This window comes from Heptranchias perlo, chromosome 20 (assembly GCF_035084215.1).
Source record: "Heptranchias perlo isolate sHepPer1 chromosome 20, sHepPer1.hap1, whole genome shotgun sequence".
Lineage (NCBI taxonomy): Eukaryota > Metazoa > Chordata > Chondrichthyes > Hexanchiformes > Hexanchidae > Heptranchias > Heptranchias perlo.
The window spans coordinates 43,515,123-43,542,155 of NC_090344.1; the positions used below are offsets into that span (position 1 = coordinate 43,515,123).

The 27,033-nt window shown below is 43.2% G+C and overlaps 1 protein-coding gene across 1 annotated transcript in view; it reads right to left on the minus strand.

Moving 5' to 3' along the window:
• LOC137335767 (inactive carboxypeptidase-like protein X2) overlaps window positions 1-27,033 on the minus strand; it is a 66,650-nt gene that overhangs the window by 2,868 nt on the left and 36,749 nt on the right. The window contains exons 9-19 of the mRNA XM_068001119.1: window positions 24,387-24,496; window positions 13,775-13,923; window positions 12,330-12,414; window positions 11,174-11,318; window positions 10,258-10,340; window positions 9,266-9,389; window positions 7,868-8,064; window positions 7,058-7,237; window positions 4,894-5,254; window positions 1,117-1,256; window positions 356-455 (exon numbers count right to left, since the gene is read on the minus strand). Of these exons, the coding sequence (XP_067857220.1) occupies window positions 356-455; window positions 1,117-1,256; window positions 4,894-5,254; window positions 7,058-7,237; window positions 7,868-8,064; window positions 9,266-9,389; window positions 10,258-10,340; window positions 11,174-11,318; window positions 12,330-12,414; window positions 13,775-13,923; window positions 24,387-24,496 (1,674 nt within the window). The remainder of the gene's footprint in view (window positions 1-355; window positions 456-1,116; window positions 1,257-4,893; window positions 5,255-7,057; window positions 7,238-7,867; window positions 8,065-9,265; window positions 9,390-10,257; window positions 10,341-11,173; window positions 11,319-12,329; window positions 12,415-13,774; window positions 13,924-24,386; window positions 24,497-27,033) is intronic.

The window sequence follows — 27,033 nt, forward strand, 5'->3', positions numbered from 1 at the left end:
TTCCCCCCCTCTCAATCTTTCTTAATTCTATTCTTATCATTGCTTTGGCAGCCAAAACTCTTCTGAACTTTCGACATCATCCTGCATTCTTTTAATGCTGTAAAATCCATCACACTATCTCCTACTATAACTCACTCTTTTCTGAAACCCTACCTACCTCATTCTTCCTTTCCTCCTACAGGCTTTGCAAAACCAAGCTTGGTATCACCTTATCAAAACTTCCTGAATTATCTTGTCCCTTCTACTCTTTTCCGTCTCAGTGTATTGTGCTGTTGGCCTTGCTCTTTATCGTGGCAAATGGAATTGGTGGGGATAAATTGCATCTATTGTAATTCTGTAGATGGGGTTATATTACCTGTCTGCACGTCATGGTTTATTCCGTCAACTGACACTGTGGCATTTGCAATTGCACTTCCATCCAAATCTCGCACCAGCCCTTTAATCCCACGATGTACCTGAAACAGAATACTATGAGTGAAAGGACCTTGTACTCAACATACTTCACAAAAAATTCCTGGTTTTTGATGTGTTGGATCCTGCTCCCAAGAACTTAGGAATGAGAAAAGGCCACTCAACCTACCCAGCACAGTGTCATCAATGTATTTCAGGACCAGAACTTTTGTCTATAAATCTGCTCCCTTCTGAATCAGAAATTGATCCAATTCTCTTTTGAATGCTCCAATTGTGCTTTATTGCACTTGGTGGGACATTGCTCCAGTAGTTAATGATTCTAAACATGAAATTATTCCATACATTTTTAACTTATGGCTTGTTTTCCCCATAATTGTACCTTCCAGTTTGTCTCTTTGTCCTAATTTTGCATGAATACCTCTTTACACCCATTTTATTGATTCTTTCATTATTTTAAAAATTATGATCGTATTCGCCCTTCAATCTTTTTTTTCCATTGAGAACAAATTTAGCTTCCTCTATTTCTCTTTTTACATGAGTGTCCAAACATTCAATCGCCTATTTTCTCCCTTCCTCTCCTGCCGGGGCACAATTCTACAGGCGCTACCAGCTTCCCAGTATCTCATCCAAGTGGCTATTTTTCATGTGTGAGTCTAGACTTGAATGTTGGCAGACAATTTGGCGGTATATGCAGTATTCCATTACTTGTTCCATAAAGAAGAGCAGTGCCTCCTGGTTGTTCTCCCATTCCTTTGCCAGCTCACTCTCATGAGGGAATTTGTCGCAACCGACATAGATGGAGAGCTGGAAGCAGTTGGTGTGCAGGTAGGTGAAATCATTGATAGCTGTGGGAAGAAAAGACAATTACCAGAAGACTGGAGAGTGCTCTCACTGAGGCAACGCATCACTTTCAACGAGGTTTCAAGTTTTTCCCCACCAAAGGCAGAGCTAAATCTTTGCAGGCATTGTGGCACCTATCATTGCAATCTTTTTTAAATGGAATGGAGTAAGTGAGAGAATTAATGAATAACTGATGCTTTTACTGACCCTGAATTTATAAGTTGCACCCCTGAGGCCTTGTTATAATTCACCTTACTAAATTTGCCTGTACAGCTGTGGATACTCTAGACAGCCTTTTATAACTTTTACACGAAATATTCTCTGAGGAATTTTGTGCTTATTAAGGTATGATGGCCCCTCTGAGTGAAATTACCAGTTTGTACCAAGTTGTGGTCAGTTCTGTGCTGTGGACCTACATTCTCTCAGAACTGGTTTGGGACTACTCAGATTTATTTCATAGAATCATAGAATCGTTACAGCACAGAAGGAGGCCATTTGGCCCATTGAGTCTGTGCCAGCTCTTTGTAAGAGCAATCCAGTTAGTCCCATTCCCCCACTCTTTCCCCATAACCCTACAAATTTTTTCTCTTCAAATATTTATCCAATTCCTTTTTGAAAGCTATGATTGAATCTGCATCCACCACCCTTTCAGGCAGCGCATTCCAGATCATAACTACTCGCTGCGTAAAAAAGTTTTTCCTCACGTCGCCTTTAGTTCTTTTGACAATCACCTTAAATCTGTGACCTCTGGTTCTCGACCCTTCCGCCAATGGGAACAGTTTCTCTTTATTTAATTTATCTGAACCCGTCATGATTTTAAACACTTCTATCAAATCTCATCTCAACCTTCTCTGCTCTAAGGAGAACAACCCTAGCTTCTCCCGTCTATCCATGTAACTGAAGTCCCTCATCCCTGGAACCATTCTCGTAAATCTTTTCTGCACCCTCGCTGAGGCCTTCACATCCTTCCTAAAGTGTGTGCCCAGAACTGGACACAATACTCCAGTTGTGGCCGAACCAGGGTTTACAAAGGTTCAACATAACTTCCTTGCTTTTGTACTCTATGCCTCTATTTATAAAGCCCAGGATCCTGTATGCTTTTTTAAGCGCTTTCTCAACTTGTCCTGCCACCTTCAAAAATTTGTGCACATATACTCCCAGGTCTCTCTGTTCCTGCACCCCCTTTAGAAACCATTTAGTTTATATATTGCCTCTTCTCGTTCTTCCTGCCAAAAATGTACCACTTCGCACTTTTCTCTGTTAAATTTCATCTGCCATGTGTCCGCCCATTCCACCAGCCTGCTATGTCCTCTTGAAGTTTATTAATATCCTCCTCACTGTTTACTACACTTCCGAGTTTTGTGTCATCTGCAGATTTTGAAATTGTGCCCTGTACACCCAAGTCCAAGTCATTAATATATACCAAAAAAAGCAGCGGTCCTAGTACCGACCCCTGGGAACACCACTGTATACCTTCCTCCAGTCCGAAAACCAACCGTTCACCATTACTCTCTGTTTCCTGTCACTTAGCCAATTTTGTATCCATGCTGCCACTGCCCTTTTTATTCCATGGGCTTCAATTTTGCTGACAAGCCTATTTTGTAGCACTTTGTCAAACGCCTTTTGAAAGTCCATATACACAACATCAACCGCATTGCCCTCATCAACCCTTTCTGTTACCTCATCAAAAAACTCAATCAAGTTAGTTAAACACAATTTGCCTTTAACAAATCCATGCTGGTTTTCCTTTATTGATCCACACTCGTCCAAGTGACTATTAATCTTGTCCCGGATTATCGTTTCTAAAAGTTTCCCCACCACTGAGGTTAAATTTTGACTGGCCTGTAGTTGCTGGGTTTATCCTTACACCCTTTTTTGAACAAGGGTGTAACATTTGCCATTCTCCCGTCCTCTGGCACCACCCCCGTATCTAAGGAGGGTTGAAAGATTATGGCCAGGACCGTTGCAATTTCCACCCTCACTTCCTTCAGCAACCTAGGATGCATCCCATCTGGACTGGGTGACTTATCTACTTTAAGCATAGCCAGCCATTCTAGTACCTCCTCTTTATCAATTTTCACCCCATCCAATATCTCAACTACCTCCCCTTTAACTGTAACTTTCGCAGCATCTTCTTCCTTGGTAAAGACAGATGCAAAGTACTCATTTCGTACCTCAGCCATGCCCTCTGCCACCATGCGTAGATCTCTTTTTTGATCCCTAATTGGCCCACCCTTCCTTATACTACCCGTTCACTATTTATATGCCTATAGAAGACTTTTGGATTCCCTTTTATGTTAGCCACCAGTCTATTCTCATACTCCCTCATGTTAGCATTCATAACCAGCAGAGGGCGAGCACACCAGTATTCCAGCAGTATGGACTGGATTCAAGCTCAGGTCTCAGAGGCAAAAGGACAGTGTGCCACACAGTTCTCGTAAAGCCAGTTTTCAAGTCTTTCTATCCCAAGACACCTGCAGCATGGGAGCAAGCGTCTCATCCTCTCTGTGTGGGAGATAATCTCAGCCTCTCAGCTACTGTAAGTTAGATGGATACAGTTCTTAAATACTGATCAGTTATTGTCTCCTGCTACAAACTAATCAAGTCAGAAACATTTTTGATTCTGTATAAGCATAAAATAAAGGGTGATTATGAAACAAGCAGCTGGACACTAAGGGTGAAGATAACTGCTGTTGATAAGATCTATTACAGTGAATGTGTTAAAGCAGGGTTGCAAAGTGATAAGGTACAAACGAATATTACACATTATTAAACCTCTGTTAGGTTTTCCTAGTTTTTACAAAATATTTATTTTGGAAACTGGATTAAATATATGTAGTTTGGGATTATTTGTTTAAACTGATATGGAAATATGTTCCACTGGGAAACGGCTGAAGTTGTTTTTCCCGATAAGAAATTTATGCAGAAACTGGTCATTTAAAAAATTTTTTTTTAAAACTTCAACTATCTTTCTTGCTACATCAATCTTTTTCTACCCTCTCAGCCATGTGTCATGTGCTCCTGCAGGTTAGGAGCGCTGATGGATCAAGCTGTCTCCATGGCCTCTGCTAAGGCCGTTCCTGCTTTCCAGTTGCCAGATGGTGACCCAGTGTAACCAGAGGTGGAAGTCCTGCCGCTATCCCTCCTCTCCTGTCCATCACTTAACTACTTTATTTCTGCTTAGCAATATCTTTGGCTGTCTGGAACATTCCGTAATTCTGGCCAAGATTAGCAACTCATCAGTGGGGATAAGGTGCAGATATGAATGTGTTATTTTATGTGGCTTTGAGAGCAATGACTGTTGTTATTGGGGCCCAAGTCCTAAAGCAACAAACTGTAATGAGAAATTAGGAATTTTTGAAAAGACTTACTAAGTGCGTGTTTTGCTAGTCAGCCCATTCTAACTTGCATAAAATATATCACATTTACAGTGTCTCCCTCTTTATTCATAGTGATCGCAACAAATACAAGGCTGAGACACAATATAGAACTTCTCCTTTCACTCTCTGGAAAAGGAGTCTTAACTATCCTACCACTGTATTAGTGCTTAATTTCCACAACCCAAACTCTATCCCTATGACATTCTGGGTTATTTTCCTGTGTTCGTATTGTGCTATGGGATTGCAAATACTTTATACTTACTGCCAACAGATGGACGCCATGCTCCACCATTGATGATTCCAAAGCCATTAGTAAAATCATCAGTGTGACATTGGCCTCGATATGTTTCTGTCATAGTAAGATGTGCAGAAGCATAAGAGATAGCCAGCCACTGGAATATTGGGTCATCTGGTGTTTCCATGTATTGTGTCTTCACACCTTCCTCGTCATCCTCATAGTCATCTTCCATCTGTACCTTCCGTACCATCTCTTCCTTCTCCTCCTGAGGCCTGGCCATGTTGAATGGAAACGTCACCACTTGTTCACCTCCAAGAATATTGGCTCCAAGCACAAAAGGGATTTTTTCTAACCAAGCTATAATAGCACGCGTTTCCATTGAAACCTGCAAAAATACATGAATATGAGTGAGAAAGTTGTCCATGTCTGCTCTGGCAGTCTGGAGATAAAATTTCTCATTCCAGTTACCATATTTTTGGTCAGTTTACCCTAATTCCATGAGGCAACTTGTTCCCACCTCCTGCATTCCTTGAGGCCATTCACTCTCTGGCTCCACCCAGACCAACCCTTCACTCCCTGAGCCCACCCAGACCAGCCCTTCACTCCCTGAGCCCACCCAGACCAACCCTTCACTCCCTGAGCCCAGCTAGAGTTTCCCATCACTTCCTGAGCTCACCCAAACCAGCTCTTCACTCCTTGAGCCCACCCAGACTAGCCCTTCACCCCCTTAGCCCACCCAGACCAGCCCTTTGCTCCTTGAGCCCACCCAGACCAGCCCTTCATTCCCTGATCCCACCCAGACCAGCCCATCACTCCCTGAGCCCACCCAGACCAGCCCTTTGCTTCCTGAGCCCATCCAGACATGCCCTTCACTCCTTGAGTCCACCCAGACCAGCCCTTCACTCCTTGAGCCCACCCAGACAAATCCTTCACTCCCTGAGCCCACCTAGAGTTTCCCTTCACTCCTTGAGCCCACCCAGACCAGCCTTTCACTCCCTGAGCCCACCTAGACCAGCCCTTTGCTCCCTGAGCCCACCCAGACCAACCCTTTGCTCCCTGAGCCCATCTAGACCAGCCCTTCACTCCCTGAGCCCACCCAGACCAACCCTTCACTCCCTGAGTCCACTCAGACCAACCCTTCACTCCTTGAGCCTACCCAGACCAGCCCTTCACTCCCTGAGCCCACCCAGACCAACCCTTCACTCCCTGAGCCCACCTAGAGTTTCCCTTCACTCCCTGAGCCTACTGCATTGGCTGTTCACTCCTTGAGCCCAACCAGAGCGGCCTATTCACTCGCTGAGCTGACCCAGACCAGCCCTTCACTTCCTAGGCCCAGCCTGCCTGCTGCTGCTTTTATGGGGCCACCCTTCTCTCTTCAAACCTAATCAATATGAAACGAAGGACTTGAAAACAGTTGTAAAGTAGAAAATAGAAGTAAAAATAAAATTAAAATCTGAAGAGATTTATTCCAGATCATTTCACCCACCTTAAACAGACCCTTTCACAATTTATCTGTCAACCCCTCCATGCCAGGCAAGGAAAAAAAACAAAGCAAACTAAAATTTTGATTTGCTTTAATAAGTGTTAAACTGCATCAGATGTGGCCAACATGAAATTTGATTATTTTATTTGAGAAGCTGAGTATGTCAAGGGTACACCTCAAGTTAATTTACAGCTGGCCAGAGTATCTCCCCTTTATATACAATGACAACAGAATAAATGGTCGACTTATCCTGGCCAAGCAGGAAGTAAGAAAAGAAAAAAAAACTCAGATTTATGTTGGGCCTTTTCACATTTCACAGCACAGAAGGAGGCCGTTCGGCCCATCGTGCCTGTGCTGGCTCTTTGGAAGAGCTATCCAATTAATCCCACTCCCCTGCTCTTTCCCCATAGACCTGTAAATTTTTTATCTTCAAGTGTTTATCCAATTCTCCTTTGAAATTTCACATACATTGAATCACTGACAGGACAGAATAAAAACAGAAACTGCTCAAATACAGAACCAATAAAGGGTTGCCCCACGAAACATGAACTGTGTATGTCCAGCATTTTCTGCTTTGATTTTAGATTTTTTTGCTGTTTCTTTTTCTTTTTATCCAAGTTTTAGGATGAATATAAGATTCAGACAAAACAGTCCCTTTGTAACAAAACTTTCTACACAGCTGGTTTGTAACTGCTGTTTGCTCACCGCGCCTTCTTCTGATTGGTATTCCTCTGGTATGGGAATGTGGTGATTGGGTACTTTTTGACTATCTCTTCTTTGGTCTCTTGCACCCCAGATGATTGAGGCCAGCTCTGGAAAGTTGTCACTGAGGTCATATCCTTCTTCTGTCCAGTATCCCAGTGACCAGCTGCTTAGTTCTGACCCCTGTGGGAGAATTAAGCAATGTGATTATTTTCTTTCTTGCACTTTCCTTCAATCTTTAATACCTACAGCAGTTGGTTTTGCACCAAAATTAAGTCTCAGTTTTTTTCTTTATTCACAGTTTTGGACACTGCCAATCCAGTCTCATTCAAAATTGCAATGGCTTTACACTAACTTTACAACCTTACTCAAAAAGGGATGGAAATATCACACCACCTCCTTCTGAGGCTACAGTGTGAATCTGGGAAGCTCTTCAATGTTTCCATCCTACACCATGCCAGACCTATGTCTGTGATATTGTTACTGGGTGCAAAGAGGAAAAATGTTCCATTTCACCAAACTCATCTTCACCTTGGTAAGTGTACGGTTTCCACACGTACACAAATATATGTGTGAAAGGACACTAAGTACAATGCTGATGACCCCATCCATGATGGTTATCCACGTGTTATCAATTCAATTTCTGCCAGATGTAATTTACATTGACAGTCATGTACAAGGTTAATGTTCACTGCCAGAGAAGATATTGAATAATGCACATTTAATCAATCAATAGTACATCTTTCTGCTCTGCATTTGGGCCCTGTCGGCCATTTAAAGACTCTTGGACTAGATTTCCAATCAGGTGCTCACTATTTCATAAGCCAGTTCGTAACCGTCTGGATTGATAGAGGGTACAAGATGTATCCTTGTGCTATCGATTATATGTGTGATCCGGGGGTTTCTGTAGTTGTATTCCTTACACAGGAATTGCATTAGAAGCAGTAGTAACTCCCGGCCTAAGACCTCGTTCCCATGCATTCCAGCAGTGTAATGAAATTCAGGCTCCCCTGCAAAACAACAATTTATCACAATTAGGTGTAAGCACGAGTACAGTGGTACAGTGTTAAAATGGTGACCAATCTCAGAGGCCTGGTAATGATTGCAGCCAAAACTATTGCAAGTTTAGTCACAAGATTATCTGTCACTTCTCTCTCACATTTCAGTTGGATAAATTTCTTTTCATCCCTCCTCTGCTCATGGTGATAATTTATGCTGGACTATTGTTCCAAGAGTATCAAAAGATCTCCTTAAGTGGCTACTCTTTATATGTGAATCGAGATAGTCGATTGTTGGAGGCACTTTGACAATGATGGTCATCACAATCAAGTTTAATCTAGTCCTCACCCAATATCCATACATTTCACAAGGGCATGGGGTGGAACCCAGGCACAACTCAGGGGCTGAGAGTGAGGTCGGTAGCATGCAAAGCACATGGCACTGACACTTTTTTCCAAAAATTAAATAATATTAAAGATATTTAGCTCCCCTATGAGGAAAGTTTAATTCTGGAGCAGCTGGAGGGCACTAAAATGCTGATACAATTTTTAAACAGAAGGTGGCACACAACAAAAATGCGTCATGAGAGAATGTAAAATAAACAAGTGTGACCTCCAATGAGTTAGAGAGCCACAGATTGGGACACCCAAGAAATGGGGCACAAGCTCCCCTGAGAGAAATAGAATTGAGAACATCAAGATTATCCTCTACCCCAAGCTGGTGAGAGTCTTGCTTGGCAAAGGATCAGGTAAGCTGGCCCACTGATGAAAGACCAAAACCAGAAATAAAGAGAGCCAAGATCTGAAGCCAGCAAGCCCCAGCACCAAGACCCAGGGTCAATAAGTTGTCAAGCCCAGAGTCTGGGAGAAGAGACATGGAATGACAGATTAACAGATACCAGCAATTAATGCAGGGAAAGTTTCTAAGAAATTATTAAAAAGATTTTTGAAGTTTCTTTTAAAGTTGGGTTCAGCGGTTGTGAGAAAGGGTTTGAAAACCCTCACTTGTCTGTCAAACTGGGAGCTGAGTCCAACTCAGACACTGGGAATCACGAACTGAGACATCGGCCACTGTTAACTGAGAGCTGAAGCAGACACCAGCAACAATTAAATTATGGCCCATAAAGTGTTCCTGCAACCTGCAGAGATGACTAATTTGTTACCTTATTTTTGATTTGAGAGAGTATAATAGAGATATACTGAGGAAAATTACCAGGTTCGTGCTCTCCTGGGTTATCTGACAATTCCATGGCATAGATCTTCAGTCCTTGGGAACTTTTTCCGATGTTATAAATCCGGGTAATATTTGGGCACTGCTCATTCACAACCTTCATCAGCTAACAGATAATTTTAAAAAGTGTTAAATTGTTTTGCTTGCTAAAATAAAATCACTACATACTCAACAAGGCACAGATCAATGTGAATGTTACAGAGATTGAATTTATGGAACAAAAAATAGTCATTTGCCCACTCCTTCCAACAGACTTTGTATAATTTGTACTATCCCTGACTCCATCTGACTTTTATCCCATGATTGAGTGAAGCACCAGAGGGAAAACCTTCGAGAAGATAACACTTGACTACTGAAAACTATCAAGGAAAAAGCAGAAGATAACAATCTAATATTACCACACTAACCTGCTACGTGACATGGATGACATTTCCTTGGCCCCAGTAGCACAGCTTGTACCGTGGGCTACAAGATCATCTCAATCTATCCCGATACTTACAAGCTTTATTTCCATCCTTACATTTATCCAGGTCTTCTTTAAAGAAGTTAATTGACATAGCGTTCTTCTAATCCCTGGTATTGCTTGAGCTGTGCAAAATCTGCACTCGTATTACAGTAAGTGATCAAGTTATATTTTACAATGGGGCCCACTTACTGTCCAACACAATTTACTTGGAAAGATGAAGTTATTAGACAGGCACATTGAGGGGATAATATCAACATTTTGCTGACAATTCCAAATTAGGGAACATGGAAAACTGTGAGGAGGAATGCAGGAGATAAATGGAGGACACAGACAATTAGGAGAGTGGACAGATATGTGGCAACGCATATAAATGTGAAATAGTACATTATGTTTTAGGTATTTCTCTTGACCATCTAAGATCGCTGTTGCAAATGAGCACTTGCTCCATACGATCCAGAGTATGACTTAACATGCCAATATCTGATACGCAGCATCAGCCTGGCCGTACCTGCCGCATGTCCTTGTAGTTGTGATGCCTGAAGTCCAGATCCTCTTCTACAGGCACTTCATTGGACTCATATTGATTGAAGGCTGTGAGAGAACAAAGCACATTTGACAGTTTTATGTTTGGTAGTGATAGTTCTGTGCTGTAATTCCATCAAATTATATTTTAAGAATAAAATCCTTTTTTCATCTTTGATTTCATGAGCTCTTCATCTAATTGAATGCTGTAAAAATAAAACTACAAATACCGCTGTCGTATAACATCAATGAATAGTGCATAGGATACTATTTCACTGCTAGGCTGTAGTTCAGCCCTAACATAATTTGATCACTGTGTCACTTCATGAGGGAACAGTTGATAAACTGTAAGGTGAATGCAGTGAGATTTTGCAATGAGGGGGAGCCTCATTTGTCCATATTTCCAGGGTAAGTTGTCAATATTCATGGCTCAGGACTTGCTTCTCAGCAGCAGTGTTGTCACCATGTCGATGACGCCTGTGGATATGAACACATGGATAATTTGGAGAAGCCAAACTAGTACCACAGTCACGGGGTTGGAACAGTTTGGAAGATGAAATCTTATTGTAAAAGCAAGTGTACAATGCCCAGAATGTTATTTTATAAACTCCAATGGACTTATATATTAATAAATGCTGACACTGGCTTATACAAATGACTGTTGTACAGTACACAGAACAAACACTGGTACATGTATCATATGTATTCTACAGTACAGACAGTAAACACTTACGCATATTGTGTATATTGTACTGTACACACAGCAAGTACTCACATGTAGTATGTGTTTTCTATAGTACACAGGGCAAATACTGATACGTACATCACTTGCATCTAAATGCTGCACACATGACATTGCAGATGGATAGATTTTCTTTCTGTGCGAGAGAAAAAGTTCTTACCTGACACTGGACAGCCGAGTACCTCCATTCTCATGCACAGGCTTCCATTCCAGGTTTGTGGATTTATTCGGATGTAGCGAGCAACAACGGTCTCTGGGAATTCACTCAGAACTGGTGTGTCTGTGTCCACATTCCCATAAAATAGCTGCAGAAATGGGGGAAATATCAGTTAGTTACCTATTAACAGCCACTGCTGTTGTATTCTAAATAATCTTTGTTTTTAATGATAATATTACTGTGAGGAATTAACGCTCATGTAAATCTTGCTATCATTCAGGATGTCAGCTTTCGAGCCTTGAGTTTAATAGTGATCAACTGAAGGTCTGGTAAGCGTCATGGGAACAGACGGGCCTACGATGGGGCTCAGAATAATATGTCTGGGCACAGTCTATTCCACTCAGAAATTCTATTAGTCCTAGGGTCAGACACTTCCACTCGGGGACTCGTACAAAGGGCTATTTTGCATTTGTAAGACCAGAGGGTGAGTGCTTTCAGGTTGCTTGTGACTGTGCAGAGGAGTCCAGCCCGATACTGTCCATCTTCAATCCCTTGTCCTGGCTGAGACGTTAACTCAGACCAGATTAGAGATTGAACCTGCAATGTTCTTGATCCTGTACGGCTTTGTTCAACATCAGGCGGAGCCTTCGGAGAGCCCTGTAAACTTGTTTCGTTTATTATTTAAAGCCATAAGTACTGCTGCAGCCTGAAAGGGCTAAATATTGTCGTGTATGTTAAATTGTCAGGACAAATATCTGGTTGTGAAATCCATCCATAAACAAACTTCACATATCAGCGAGTCATAACTGTCAACTTGTGTGATACATAACCCATTATATCTGTCATCTATGTGACAGACACCCAATCATAGCTGTCATCTGTGTGATACATAACCCGTAATATCTTTCAACTTCTGGATACATACCCAGTCATAATTATCAACTTGTCTGATACAAAGCCAGTAACATCTGTCAGCCAGTAACATCTGATACCCATTCACTGTGCTCAATACATATCCAGTTACACCTGGTAGCGTGATTCATACCCAGTATCTGTTGGCGTGTGATACCCATTCACCGAGCTTGGTTCATACCTAATCACATTCATCGTTATATGTGATACATATTCAGTTATATCTATCAGTTTGTGAGACACATACCCAATCATAGTATCCATCTGTGTATGTCATCCAGGTACGACTGTCGTTGCTGAACTGCACAAAGTACGAGCTCACCCAGTCATTGCTGTCAATGAAGAGATTTAGTTGTTAGTTTTCAGAGCTTTGTATGACCACTGGCTTTCAAACTGTTCATAATGAATGATGGCACTAATTTGGTTCAGTTATGATTTGACTATTAGTTATTTTTGAAGAACACACTATTGATGACTAACAGTGAAGCATATGTTTTTTTTTTAATTAATAAACTAGAATGAAGAACAAAGGCCAAAAACACAGGAAATAATTATGGTTCAAAAGAAGACAAGTTAATCGAGTAGTGATTAGGTGATGCCAAGCTTTGAAAGTCTGAAGATTGTAAAAAGAGTGGATTAAGGGAGACATAGCTTTGAGGTCCTGGTGAAAGAAGGAGTTTAGATCGGAGACATTCTGATGAGTTTTGATCTCAATGCATTGGGGATACAGAAAGGAGGAAAATGTGTAGGATGATATATTTAGAGCTTAGGAACGACAGAGAAAAGTTTGGAGTCATGACAGTAATAGTACTGATAAAATAGAGAATGACAAGAAAAGTTGCAATGAGGGAAGAGAGAGGTTGGAAGCTGGAGGTGAAAGTAAGATTGCCTATCAGATGACAAAGCTTTCTCTGTAGCAGGAGTACAAGAGCGGTGTCAAGAGACTCTCTAAGTATGGGAGCATTATTCAAGCCTTGGACTGACTTAGACTTAAGTTAAGGATTATTGAGTGTAAAAGAAGTGTTTGTCACAAAAGAGTAAACCTTGTAAACAGCTTTTGCAGTGGAGAAGATGTGTGAGTGTCATTTGAGATCAGGAGAAATAGTGAGGCCACAAATGTTAACAGATGAAAAAGGACATTCATTTTGTTCTCAGGATGTGAGCGACGCTGTCAAGGCCACATTTATTCCAAATGCCGTACCCCTGAGAAGGTGGTGGTGGTTCTGATGGTCCTCCGAATGGTATCCTTCCTATTGTCCTCAAGATACGTACCTCCAAACTTAGTTCTGTACTATACTTTCTCTTCATTCTCTATTACACCTTTCCTTCTTTTTGAACATTTGCTGATGTTTACCCTATTCCTAAGAAAGGTGAACCCTCATACCTTTATAACTGCTGCCTACTGCCCTCACGTCAGTATTGTCTAAAGTCATGGAAGCTACCTTGAACTCTCAGATTAACAATTACTTAACCTAATTCATGATTTTCAGCATGACTCTCCACTGGCAATCTTCTTGCATATACTTATGTAGTTTAGAAAACAAGTCCCGATATAAACTGCATGGCACATGATCTCAAACCCTGAAACATTTGGTTTCATTTAGACAAAAATGCAACATTCATTAGAGCTGAAGGACAACAAGGCGACAAACCCAGCCATTAGAAAATAGAGGGAGTGGTTTATCAACATACTGCAGTAGTGAATCCCTGCCCTGGGTGATCACTCCACTGAATTCAATCAGTTTTCTGGCATCCACCTCAAGCCATTGTGACTGGTCCTCTGTTTGAGCGCACCAGGCCCCATCAAAATAGTCCTCTTCCTCCTCATCCTCAGCACCTGCCTGGAAAATGTCAGAAGCAATTTCAATTACTGTATAATCCTTCGAAAACTGAATTTCCTTGTTATTTTTTAAAGTTAAACTTTTGGTGTTAAAATATTCAGAAAGTTAATCGTCCTATTCCTCCACTGGCCCAGTTGGTAAATTGTAAACAATTTTACAACACCAAGTTATAGTCCAGCAATTTTATTTTAAATTCACAAGCTTTCGGAGGCTTCCCCCTTCGTCAGGTGAACGATGTGAAATGAAATCCTCGAAATGAAATCGCATTTATAATTCACAGAACAATGCTTGGTGAGTACAGACAGTTTTTTCAACTGCCCGTTGCCAAGGCAATCAGTGTGCAGACAGACAGGTGTTACCTGCCAGGTCTCACAGAATATACAAATCACCAAAAAAAAAAACAACAAACAAAAAAAAAACAGAGATAGAGAGGTAGAAACATAGAAAAGATAGCAACTGACCCGTTATATTAAAAACAGATAACATTTGTTCGCTGGTGGGGTAACGTGTAGCGTGACATGAACCCAAGATCCCGGTTGAGGCCGTCCTCATGGGTGCGGAACTTGGCTATCAATTTCTGCTCGACGATTTTGCGTTGTCGTGTGTCTCGAAGGCCGCCTTGGAGAACGCTTACCCGAAGGTCGGTGGATGATCCGGGAATTCTACCACAAACCCCAAGATTTCAGCAGCGAACCCAATGAGACAATCGACGATCCGGAACAGCAGACAGAGGGATCCGCGGTACAGCAACCGAAGAGGAAAGAGTCAAACTGGACTCCTCCGGAGGGTCGCTGCCCTCAGCTTGACATGTATGCTCAAGCTATCAGGAAATGCGTCAATGCCAGATTCATCAGCCGCACTCAGAAGACAGTCCAGAATGTCACCCGAGCACAACGCAACGCCATCAACGCTCTCAAGACCAACCGCAACATCGTCATCAAACCAGCGGACAAAGGAGGAGCCATTGTCATACAGAACAGAACGGACTATTGCAAAGAAGCATACCGACAACTGGACAACCAGGAACACTACAGACGGTTACCCGCAGACCCGACCAAAGAACACACCCACCAGCTCAACAAACTGATCAAGACCTTCGATCCAGACCTTCAAAACATCCTACGCACTCTCATCCCACGTACTCCCCGCATGGGAGACTTGTACTGCCTCCCAAAGATACACAAAGCCAACACACCCGGACGTCCTATCGTATCAGGCAACGGAACCCTGTGTGAGAACCTCTCTGGATACATCGAGGGCATCCTGAAACCCATCGTACAGGGAACCCCCAGCTTCTGTCGCGACACTACAGACTTCCTACAAAAACTCAGTACCCACGGACCAGTTGAACCAGGAACACTTCTCACCACGATGGACGTCTCGGCACTCTACACCAGTATCCCCCACGATGACGGCATCGCTGCGACAGCATCAATACTCAACACCAACAACAGCCAATCTCCAGACGCCATGCTACAACTCATCCGTTTCATCCTGGATCACAATGTCTTCACCTTCGATAACCAGTTCTTTACCCAAACACACGGAACAGCCATGGGGACCAAATTCGCACCCCAATACGCCAACATTTTCATGCACAAGTTCGAGCAGGACTTCTTCACTGCACAAGACCTCCAACCAACACTATACACCAGATACATCGACGACATTTTCTTTCTATGGACCCACGGCAAGGAATCACTAAAGAGACTACACGATAACATCAACAAGTTCCATCCCACCATCAAGCTCACCATGGACTACTCCTCAGAATCGGTTTCTTTCTTGGACACACGAATCTCCATCAAAGACGGGCACCTCAGCACCTCACTCTACCGCAAGCCCACGGACAACCTCACGATGCTCCACTTTTCCAGCTTCCACCCTAACCACGTCAAAGAGGCCATCCCCTATGGACAGGCCCTGCGAATACACAGGGTCTGCTCAGACGAGGAGGAACGCGATGGACACCTACAGACGCTGAAAGACGCCCTAGTAAGAACGGGATATAACGCTCGACTCATCGATCGACAGTTCCGACGGGCCACAGCAAAAAATCGCATAGACCTCCTCAGGAGACTAACACGGGACGCAACCAACAGAGTACCCTTTGTCGTCCAGTACTTCCCCGGAGCGGAGAAACTACGCCATGTTCTCCGCAGCCTTCAACATGTCATCAATGAGGACAAACACCTCGCTATGGCCATCCCCACACCTCCACTACTCGCCTTTAAACAGCCACCCAACCTCAAACAGACCATCGTTCGCAGCAAATTACCTAGCTTTCAAGAGAACAGCGTCCACGACACCACACAACCCTGCCACGGTAACCTCTGCAAGACATGCCAGATCATCGACACAGATACCACCATCACACGAGAGGACACCACCCACCAGGTGCACGGTTCATACTCCTGTGACTCGGCCAACGTTGTCTACCTCATACGTTGCAGGAAAGGATGCCCCAGAGCATGGTACATTGGCGAGACCATGCAGACGCTGCGACAACGGATGAACGGACACCGCGCAACAATTGCCAAACAGGAGGGTTCCCTCCCATTCGGGGAACACTTCAGCAGTCATGGACATTCATCCACCGACCTTCGGGTAAGCGTTCTCCAAGGCGGCCTTCGAGACACACGACAACGCAAAATCGTCGAGCAGAAATTGATAGCCAAGTTCCGCACCCATGAGGACGGCCTCAACCGGGATCTTGGGTTCATGTCACGCTACACGTTACCCCACCAGCGAACAAATGTTATCTGTTTTTAATATAACGGGTCAGTTGCTGTCTTTTCTATGTTTCTACCTCTCTATCTCTGTTTTTTTTTTTGTTTGTTGTTTTTTTTTGGTGATTTGTATATTCTGTGAGACCTGGCAGGTAACACCTGTCTGTCTGCACACTGATTGCCTTGGCAACGGGCAGTTGAAAAAACTGTCTGTACTCACCAAGCATTGTTCTGTGAATTATAAATGCGATTTCATTTCGAGGATTTCATTTCACATCGTTCACCTGACGAAGGGGGAAGCCTCCGAAAGCTTGTGAATTTAAAATAAAATTGCTGGACTATAACTTGGTGTTGTAAAATTGTTTACAATTTCCAGTTGGTAAAGGCAGTGTGTACCGACCTGAAGGTTCCAGGTTTGGTTCCTCATTGGTTAGGTGATCTTTGCTGAAGCAACAGTTGGGGTGGTATAATTGCCCTCTGGGTTAGTGTGGGGAAATAAGCCAGCGTTCCTGTTCCTATTCGCTATCGAGTGACCTTTAACTGGAAAATGCACGTGTGTGGATATTGAGTGAGGATACAATTGGGCTTGGCTAACAACGCTGAGAGAATCATTCTTTGTTACCTCTGTTAGTCTCCAATATTGATCGTAATAAGCATGACCAATGGCTATCCTATCTGGTTTGACAACAGTATTCGCCACCCTCTTCAAAAGAGTGGGATTTTAGGACAGTGCCACACATGAAGGAGATACACTCTTTTAAGTTGCTTTGTTTTATTTTCCCTGAGAAACCTTGGTCATAGTAACACCACAAGATTCACAGGTGCAGAAATCATTATCAGCAAGTAGCACTTTCTGGAGGAAGCTTCAATACTGCATGTTTAAAAACAAAGTGTTATGCTACACAGAGTCACAGACCAGATGTTCAGTTGCTCTTTTCCTTGTATAAATATTACTGTGTTGGGTAATAGCTTTCTGTATTTCATCGGAAATACAAATATGAAGAAAGACTTTTATATTTAGAACGGCACGGATAGACGTGTTTAAAATTATTGAAGGATGGGACAGGGAGATAGAGGCAGACTGTTTCCAGTAGTTGAAGGGTCAAGAATGAGGGGCCATAGAAACAAGATTAAATGTCAAAGTTTTAGAGCAGAGGGTTGGAGAAACCTCTTTACACAGGGTGAGTGGTTGAGGGAGAAACCATGTCAACATTCAAGATTAGATTGGATAGGTAGACGAAGGAAAAGGGGTTGAAGGGATATGGGAGCAAGATGGGTGAATGTAATTGAGACTATTTTCTCACATGGAGGGTAAATGCCAACACAGACTCGTTGGGCCAAGTTGCCTGATTCCGTGTTGCAACTTCCATGTATTTCTATGCACATACACTGATCTGAAAGAGAAAGACAGGGTAACGTTTCAGATTTGACCCTTCAGAACTTCCAGTCTCACCTGAAAAGTTACCTCATCTTTCAGATGCTGACAGACCTGCTGTTATTTCAGATTCTGGGTGTCCTTTCTGCCTTTTTTACTTCTACACTGATGGTTCCATACATGTGCAACATATGAAGATTGCAAAGCAAAACGTTCAGAACTAGCTTATCAGATACAAACTTCTCACTCATCTTCAACAGATGTGGGCTGCAGAATTCTGTGAGTTTGCCAGAATGATGTTAGACATCAGAGGCTGGAAGAATAAACAGTCTGCTGATATTAAAGGATGTTGGACATGTTTGTGGGATTTGTTCTTGTGAAGATAAATTACTTTCTCAAGGATTAGGCAGAATGCCCCCTAAAATTGCATGTTATTGCCAAATGTCACGTTGCTCTTGACAACTCTGACCACAACCAGCTGATCCATAATTGGCAACACAAAAACTTTGAGATTGTTCTCTGACATTCTCCAAAGCACAGTTATCATACTGGTACTAAAACCAGCACAAGCATATCACTCTTCCATCTGACAGAGACTGTTATAGTCAAGGATGTGGAACAATTCAGACTGTGTTATATTGAATCATACTAAGTATATCAGAGCGAGACGGGGTAGATGGATGGATCAGAGAGTGTTATACAGGGTAGATGGATGTATCAGAGGGTGTTATACTGGGGAGTTGGATATATCAGAGGGTGTTATACTGGGAAGGTGGATGTATCAGAGGGTGTTATACTGGGGAGGTGGATGTATCAGAGGGTGATATACTGGGAAGGTGGATGTATCAGAGGGTGTTGTACTGGGGAGGTGGATGTATCAGAGGGTGTTATACTTGGTAGGTGGATGTATCAGAAGGTGTTAGACTAGGCAGTTGGATGTATCAGAGGGTGTTATACTGGAGAGGTGGATGTATCAGAGGGTATTATACTGGAGTGGTGAATGTATCAAAGGGTATTATTCTGGAGTGGTGGATGTATCAGAGGATGTTATACTGGGGAGTTGGATATCTCACAGGGTGATATACTGGTGAGTTGCATGTATCAGAGGGTGTTATACTGGGTAGGTGGATGCATCAGACGGTGTTAGACTGGGCATTGAGCGCAAAAGACAAGGCTGAAGCATTTGCAACCATCTTCAGCCAGAAAGGCTGAGTGGATGATCCATCTCGGCCTCCTCCCGCGATCTCCACCATCACAGAAGCCAGTCTTCAGCCAATTCGATTCACTCCACGTGATATCAAAAACAGCTGAGTGCACTGGATACAGCAAAAGCTATGGGCCCCGACAACGTTCCAGCTGAAGACTTGTGCTCCAGAACTAGCTGCGCCTCTAGCCAAGCTGTTCCAGTACAGCTACAACACTGGCATCTACCCGACAAAGTGGAAAATTGCTCAGGTATGTCCTGTCCGCAAAAAGCAGGATAAATCCAATCCGGCCAATTACCGCCCCATCAGCCTACTCTCAATCATCAGCAAAGTGATGGAAGGTGTCATCGACATTGCTATCAAGCGGTACTTACTCACCAATAACCTGCTCACCGATGCTCAGTTCGGGTTCCGCCAGGACCACTCGGCTCCAGACCTCATTACAGCCTTGGTCCAAACATGGACAAAAGAGATGAGGTGAAAGTGACTGCCCTTGACATCAAGGCAGCATTTGACCGAGTGTGGCATCAAGGAGCCCTAGTAAAATTGAAGTCAATGGGAATCAGGGGGAAAACTCTCCAGTGGCTGGAGTCATACCTAGCACAAAGGAAGATGGTAGTGGTTGTTGGGAGGCCAATCATCTCAGCCCCGGGACATTGCTACAGGAGTTCCTCAAGGCAGTGTCCTAGGCCCAACCATCTTCAGCTGCTTCATCAATGACCTTCCCTCCATCATAAGGTCAGAAGTGGGGATGTTTGCTGATCATTGCACAGTGTTCAGTTCCATTCGCAACCCCTCAGATAATGAAGCAGTCCGTGCCCGCATGCAGCAAGACCTGGACAACATCCAGGCTTGGGCTGATAAGTGGCAAGTAACATTCGTGCCAGACAATGACTATCTCCAACAAAAGAGAGTTTAACCACTTCCCCTTGACAATCAATGGCATTACCATCGCTGAATTCCCCACTATCAACATCCTGGGGGTCACCATTGACCAGAAACTTAACTGGACCAACCACATAAATACTGTTGCTACAACAGCAGTTCGGAGGCTGGGTATTCTGTGACGAGTGACTCACCTCCTGACGCCCCAAAGCCTTTCCAACATCTACAAGGCACAAGTCAGGAGTGAGATGGAATACTCTCCACTTGCCTGGATGAGTGCAGCTCCAACAACACTCAAGGAGCTCCACACCATCCAGGACAAAGCAGCCCACTTGACTGGCACCCCATCCACCATATCAGAGCTATACATTCACTCCCTCCACCACTGGTGCACTGTGGTTGCAGTGTATACCATCTACAAGAAGCACTGCAGCAACTCACCAAGGCTTCTTCGACAGCACCTTCCAAACCCGTGACCTCTACCACCTCGGAGCAGCAGGCACATCGGAACACCACCACCTGCATGTTCCCCTCCAAGTCACACACCACCCTGACTTGGAAATATATCGCTGTTCCTTCATCGTCGCTGGGTCAAAATCCTGGAACTCCCTACCTAACAGCACTGCAGGAGTACCTTCACCACACAGACTGCAACGGTTCAAGAAGGCGGCTCCCCACCACCTTCTCAAGGGCAATTAGGGATGGGCAATAAATGCTGGCCTTGCCAGTGACACCCACATCCCATGAATGAATAAAATATACTGGGGAGTTGCATGTATCAGAGCATGTTAAACTGGGGAGTTGCATGTATCAGAGCATGTTATACTGGGGAGCTGCATGTATCAGAGCATGTTATACTGGGGAGCTGCATGTATCAGAGCATGTTATACTGGGGAGTTGCATGTATCAGAAGGTGTTATGAAAAGCAAAATACTGCGGATGCTGGAAATCTGAAATAAAACAGAAAAACATCAGAGTGTGTTGTAATGAATGAAACTGGATGGTAATATTGTAAGGAGTGTGAGTTGCATCAGAATGTTAAAGTAGGGTGTGGGTATGTTACAGTGTATTGCAATGAGGTTGTATGGTGCACAGAGAGTATTACAGTGAAGGAGCTGATGGGCAGTTCAGTTGATGAACACCCAGTTTTGTCCAGATACATATGGAGAGTCAGGCTTGTTGAAGAACAAACAACATGTCTGGAATAAAAATATTTTTCTGTGAGAGATTGTTACGTGTATTTGAACCAATAGTTTTATGATCTAAGATTTCTGAATTTTAGTACTGATACTCTGCTTATGTCAGTTTTGGCCCACAGGATTACTAAGCTTCACACTCTGGTGGCAGACCCAGCTTACTTAGTTTGTTACATAGATGGATAAATCATCAAATGAAATCCAGAATTGCTGCCTAAAGTTGTAAGTGAATTTCATTATCCCGTGAAATCCCCTCAATGGATTCCATCCCTTTATTTATATTCTTATCCTTAGCAATCTATGCAGATACAACAAAGAATATCTGCCAACCCTAGACACTGCATTTGATAACAAAATGTTAGGGGAGCCCATCAATTTAGTTATATGGGTTGACAAATGTATTTCATTATGTCACTCCTTAGCTGCTCAGAAAATGGTAGGAGAAATTCGAGCTCATTTTGCTATGGCTGTCGCCACATCATAGGCCAATATGAATGTTGAAGTTATATTTAAGATATCTACATAGAGTAATATACATGTTTTTTTTGACAACTCACTTGCTCTTGCATAGAGCCGGCGCGGACTCGATGGGCTGAATGGCCTCCTTCTGTGCTGTAACCTTTCCATGATTCTATGACAAGTGCTTTGGTGTAGAGTGCACCAAACTGGCTTTAAAATGAAAGCCTTAAGAATTCCCAGCCCTGTTACTGTACTATTTTGCCTTAAGTCATGTGTTTGTGGAGGTTCAATGAAGAAGAAGTATTGTGATTTAGGCCATCCCCCGACACTCTTTGGCCATGCAGGCCTGCCATGCACCCATGGAAGTAAGTCTCTCCTCTAGTGTTGCTGCCATTTTCTCTCATTAATTCCCATTAAGTTATCTTTGTTATCTGGTAAATTGTCTTTTAAGAGAATTTACCAGTGTTCAGACTTTACAGACACTGCTATGACACCTTGGTGACATTGGGGGGAGTTTTAAACCTTCGGGATGGGCGGTGGGGGGGGGTTAAAATGTTAAAAATTGGAATCCTGACCTCCAACCTGCCTCCAATGCACCCACTTCTGGTTGTAACGGCGGTGGGTTGGATGGACGGGCGACTAACTTGCTCTCCAGAGGCAGGTCCATAATTTAAATATTCTAATGAAGCTGCGTGCCTTTAATTTTAGCAGGCTTTTAGATTTAACGCCTGTTTCCCAGGGCTCAGGAAATTCGGCAGCTGGAGGGAGGTGAGAACGGCTGGATCAGCATGTAAGTGCTTTTCCACCAGTGCTTGTGGGCCAGGAGGAGCAGGAGTGATTCCCCCCGGCCCCCGCAAGCAAACCTGCTTCCCACCCTGCCATCGGCTGACTCCCGCAATCTGATCTCCCCACGGCCTTTCTGATCTCTCACCCCCGACCTTTCCAATCTCTCCTCAACCTTTCTGATCTCCCACCCCCGACTTTTCCGATCTCCCTGTTTAATTCGAGTTACCCGCGTTTTCGGGTTTCTCGGCTGCTGACATTCCCCCCACCCCGCCACTCCCTCCCCCTCCTCCCTCCCTCCCTCGCTGTAAATATTGGGGCCATTGAGCCTGCTGCTGCAAAAAACTTTATATTTAGTTCCAAACTAATAAAAACATTTTGAAAAGGTTCATGCTGCAACAGATACAGTGTCTGGTGCAACACGTGGCAAACAATGAGCTCAGCTTTTGGAGCAGGTTGTTCCCTGGCTCTTGGCCTTCTCATAAACTCTACTGTAGAGCCACTTTAGTACAGTGTGCCTGAAGTATTAAGTAGAGATAATTGACTGCGCTCTGTCTACACCAGCGTGATTACTGGAAATATCCAAGAATGTTCTGGATTAAAACTGTGCCAGGGCGCCAAAGATACTGCTCTCTAGAGTACAAATAAATAAATCAGCAGTTGGTGGGAGGCCCGCTGATCCAATGTGTTGACGATGTCGTCATTTGCCCTCACAAGGGAAAAAAATAACATTCCAGTCCCTCTCTGTAAACAACTTTCTATCTGGGATTTATCACTCCCAGGCAGCACTGCTGTCACTGTCCCAGGCTGAGAATAAATGGAGGTAATACAAAACACAACAGCAGTTGATAGAACGTTAAAGAGTGACGTTGGGAGATGTAACGTCGGGCACATCTCCAGAGAAACAGTGCAATCTTTTTCCAGTTTATACAACACAAAACAAGACAAAATGGGGTAGGAATGCATTTTGGGCAGAAGTGTGAAGCGGCAGCCCGTTACAGGCCCCGCCTGATATTCGACCCTATTGGAGTCAATGGGACTGAATATTGAGTGCGGCGTTATACGGGCGGTATGGTATCGGCCGCCTGTTGTAGGCCCCGTCTGATATTCAGTTTCTATTGGAGTCAATGGGACAGAAGATCGAATGGGGCGTAATATGGGCGGCCGATGCGACTCCGCCTGTTTTGCGTTCCACCCACGTCCAATTTTGTTCCCAATAATTGTGAAACAATAATGTCAGCACTTGTGAAACTGATAGGCTAGAAGATAATGCACAGATTGTACTGGACAATTGCATTAAGGATTCTTCTACTTCGAGTCTTCCAGATGAGAGTTGGCCCTGGCACTTCGCATGATTGCTAATCTAGCACTGAATACGCTGCTGTGATCCTTTCCACCATGGATGGGGAAGTTGTCTATCTTTGTGTCCAAGGTCCCTGTGAGTGCCCTCAGGCACAATGCAGTGTGAAAGCCTTTATAGCAACATTGAGGCTGTTACTTGAATGCGGTCTGACTGGTGTCTAGTTCTGTGATCCTGCCCGTTACTCCATTAACATACGTAATACCAATTTGATTACATTTGCTGGGCTCATGGGTGGGTTTGTCAGAAAGGTTGATGCTGTGATGATTAGCAATGCCTGGATATGCTGTCAGGTTTAGGGATACATGATGCTTTTCTGTAGCTACTTTGTTTTTTGTATATTTTCTAAATTGTACTGTGGTGTTAGTCTATGTAAGAAAATAAAGAAAAAAAAACAATTTTAATGACAAAACAAAAGAATTGTGATTGTGTGATAAAGTGGATTTGTGATCTAAACTAGAGCCCACTCACCTGTATGTTAAGTCGAATACGGTGAGCGCCAAGTCCATGTCGAAGAAAGGAAGATGACATGATTTGATCGTCAGCAATTCCATGGGACTCGAGACCAAGGGGAGGGCATTCTAAAAATGAGATATGGAGGCAATTAATGAATTAAAGATGGGAGAATTGGATTTTAATAGGGCTACATACTATTCATAGATGAGATTTTCTGGTGACAGAAGTCTCTGCTTGGTGATGTCTGAACACAGAAGTGGCCCTTTTGAAAGATTGCAAAACATTGTGGTTTCACTCAATTAGTCTCCTGTTGATCAGTCGAGACATTAGAAGGGTTATAAAACATTCCCAAATTAAATCTTTATTATGGTCGTTACAGAAATCTCTGGTACCCCAACCATTCCACAAACCATTTTAGTTACATTCAAGATATGACTTTCAGTGAAAAACTCTTGCTGCTTGGGGATGGGCACATAATTCAATGCTTGCACATGTATATGCTGTTGTCGTCTCAAGGCAGCATAGCAGATGCACGTCAAAACTATGTCTGGGCACATTAATACTTGCATGCACAAACACCATCAGGGTAGTTCAATGCCTGGATACACATGCTCAGTCAGAGCCGTCTAGCAACTGCATACACATGCTCTGTCAGGGCAGTCTAGTGCCAACTCATGCAGGCTCTGTCACGGCAGTGTAATGCCCACCCATCATGCTCTGTCAGGGCAATGTACTGCCCACCATGCATGTTCTGTCAGGGTAGTCCAGGACATGCATGTGAATAACTTTTAGAAGGAAGACTTGAGATCAAAATTGATATGAGTAAAGCATTTAGGGAACAGTTTAATATTTATGTAAAAATAATTTAATGTAAGTCATCAGAGCCAAGCAAAGTCTGTGAGTGGTTTACTTTAACAAATTGTTTTCTCATGTTAAATCTAAACTTAGCATTAAACATATTATACAGATTAAACAGAATTAAAAAATGCATTTTAAATTCTTTCTGTAACTAATGAATGCAATGTCGCCTCCAGAGTGCCAAATCTACCGATCTTGAAAACATTACCAACATAACCTAAATTCTTGGCCAACTAATCAAGAGAAAAACAGTCCAATAAAATACAAATGTTAAAAACAGGAAACTGGAACCAACTGTGGTGCGAGAGTGGGAGTGATATTCAGGAACAATAACTACAGCAATAGAGCAGTAGACTGCTATTTAGGGGCAATAAATGTAGCAATAGAGCAGTAGACTGCTGTTCAGGGGAAATAACTGCAGCAATAGAGAACTGTACTGCTATTCAGGAACAATAACTAGCAATAGGGAAATGTTCTGCTATTCAGGAGCAATAACTGTAGCAATAGAACACTGTACTGCTATTCAGGAGCAATAATAAGAGCATAAGAGATAGGAGCAGGAGTAGGCCATTCGGCCCCTCGAGCCTGCTCCGCCATTTAATGAGATCATGGCTGATCTGATTTTTACCACAACTCCACTTTCCCGCCCTTTCCCCATATCCTTTGACTCTCTTGCTGATCAAAAATTTGTCGAACTCAGCCTTGAATGTATTCAATAACTCAGCCTCCACAGCTTTCTGGAGTAAAGAATTCCAAAGATTCACGACCCTCTGGGAGAAGAAATTCCTCCTCATTTCCGTCTTAAACGGGCGACCCCTTATTCTGAGACTATGCCCCCTAGGTTTAGATTCCCCCATGAAGGGTAACATCCTCTCAGCATCGACCCTATCGAGTCCCCTCAGAATCTTGTATGTTTCAATAAGATCTCCTCTCATTCTTCTAAACTCCAATGAGCATGGACCCAACCTGTTCAATCTTTCCTCATAAGACAACCGTTCCATACCCGGAATCAACCTAGTGAACCTTCTCTGAACTGCCTCCAATGCAAGTATGTCCTTCCTTAAATTAGGGCACCAGAACTGTACGCAGTTCTCCCGGTGTGGTCTCGCCAGCACCCTGTACATTTGCAGCATGACTTCCCTGCTTTTCTACTCCATCCTCCTAGAAATAAAGGCCAATATTCCGTTTGCCTTCCGGGTTACCTGCTCTGCAGCAATAACTGTAGCAATAGAGCACCATACTGCTATTCAGATGGCCAGGTAACTTTCTGAGTAGGTTGCCATTCGGTGATTCAGGGGCCTGATAATTCAAGCATTTCAGTTCCATTTGGGAGCCGATTCTGAGTGTCAATAGCAAGCTGGATTGAGGGTATGATGTGTCTTTTATAGGTGCTTGGTTCTAGTTATCCTTGGACAGAGTCTCACAACCATGACGGTGCTTTGTATTATTTATATCGCACCCCTCCGGCCAGTTTAGCTGCAGCTATTCTGATTGCTGGTACTGATATCAGTGTGGGCATTTACTTTGACCTCATTTGTTAATGTTTTTTTAAATTCTGATTACATTCATTAAATAGCCAAATGCAGATGTTGTAAATAATAGATTTACAGCACATTGTATTTTGTGCCAAGCAGAGGCCATTGTTTCATTTGAGATTGCGAAATCTGGTGATGCTTTAAAGTGGGCAGAAATATGTTATATGTGTACATGTAACCACACATTGTTATGCATCTTACTTGTACTGAAACAAAAGAAATATAATTGTAGGAAGGGGATAATGTCCAGCTACATAAAATTTAAAGCC